Genomic DNA, 752 nt, shown 5'->3' on the forward strand with positions numbered 1-752 from the left:
TGGTGGGGTGCGGTATGTGGTTGGCAGCGAGTGGTAGGTGGTCCGCAGGCGGGGGAGGGATAGGTGGTCCACAGGCCCAGCGGCAGTAGGTGGTCCGCAGGCCCCGGGGCGTGGGGGGTTGTCGGTGGGCCGCAGGCCTGTGGTCCGCAGGCCCGGTGGGTGGTAGGTGGTCCGTAGGCCCAGGGTGTAGTAGCTGGTCCGCAGGCCCGGGGGGCGGTAGGTGGTTCGGCAGCGCATGGTAGGTGGTCCGCGGGCCTGGCGGCGCCGGGCTGGGCTCACACAGTCATAGGGCCTGGGGCAGAGAAGGCAGTGCAGGGCAGAGTGGCATGCCAAGCCTGGGGACCCAGAACTGGCGCCAAGGCTCCTGGGCCCTAGGTGGGTGTCCCCCCGGGGGTAGGCTCTAGGGCCACCTCCCTCCTGAGAGCCATGGGAGGGTGCCCCTCAGGATTGTGCAGCCACGGCAAGGGCAGGGAGGCCTCGGGGCCCTGGGCCTCAGGCGCGTCCTTGGCTGTCCCCACAGGGCTCGGGCCACAACGTCTCTCAGGAGGCTCTGGCCATCAAGCGGATGCTCGAGATCGGCGCGGTCAAGAACCTCACGTTCTTCTGAGCGGACAAGAGCTGGGCCACTGGCCGTCTGCTCCCGGTGGGGGAGCCCCGTGGCTGTGGGGTGCTCAGTGCCACTGTGACCCACTCAGACCCGCCTCCCTGATTTGGGCACGGGTCCTGGGACTGGCCAGGCCTGACCGAGGCCA

At 69.9% G+C, this 752-nt stretch overlaps 1 protein-coding gene across 2 annotated transcripts in view; it reads left to right on the forward strand.

Moving 5' to 3' along the window:
* Positions 1 to 746, forward strand: part of ST3GAL4 (ST3 beta-galactoside alpha-2,3-sialyltransferase 4) — a 10,218-nt gene extending 9,472 nt beyond the window's left edge. For both annotated transcript variants that reach the window (XM_014588825.1, XM_014588827.1), the window contains exon 10: positions 521 to 746. In XM_014588825.1, the coding sequence (XP_014444311.1) occupies positions 521 to 607 (87 nt within the window). In that variant the 3' untranslated portion in view covers positions 608 to 746. The remainder of the gene's footprint in view (positions 1 to 520) is intronic.
* The last annotated feature ends 6 nt before the right edge of the window (positions 747 to 752 follow it).

This window comes from Tupaia chinensis, unplaced genomic scaffold, assembly GCF_000334495.1.
Source record: "Tupaia chinensis unplaced genomic scaffold, TupChi_1.0 Scaffold000037_4, whole genome shotgun sequence".
In the NCBI taxonomy this organism is placed as follows: domain Eukaryota; kingdom Metazoa; phylum Chordata; class Mammalia; order Scandentia; family Tupaiidae; genus Tupaia; species Tupaia belangeri.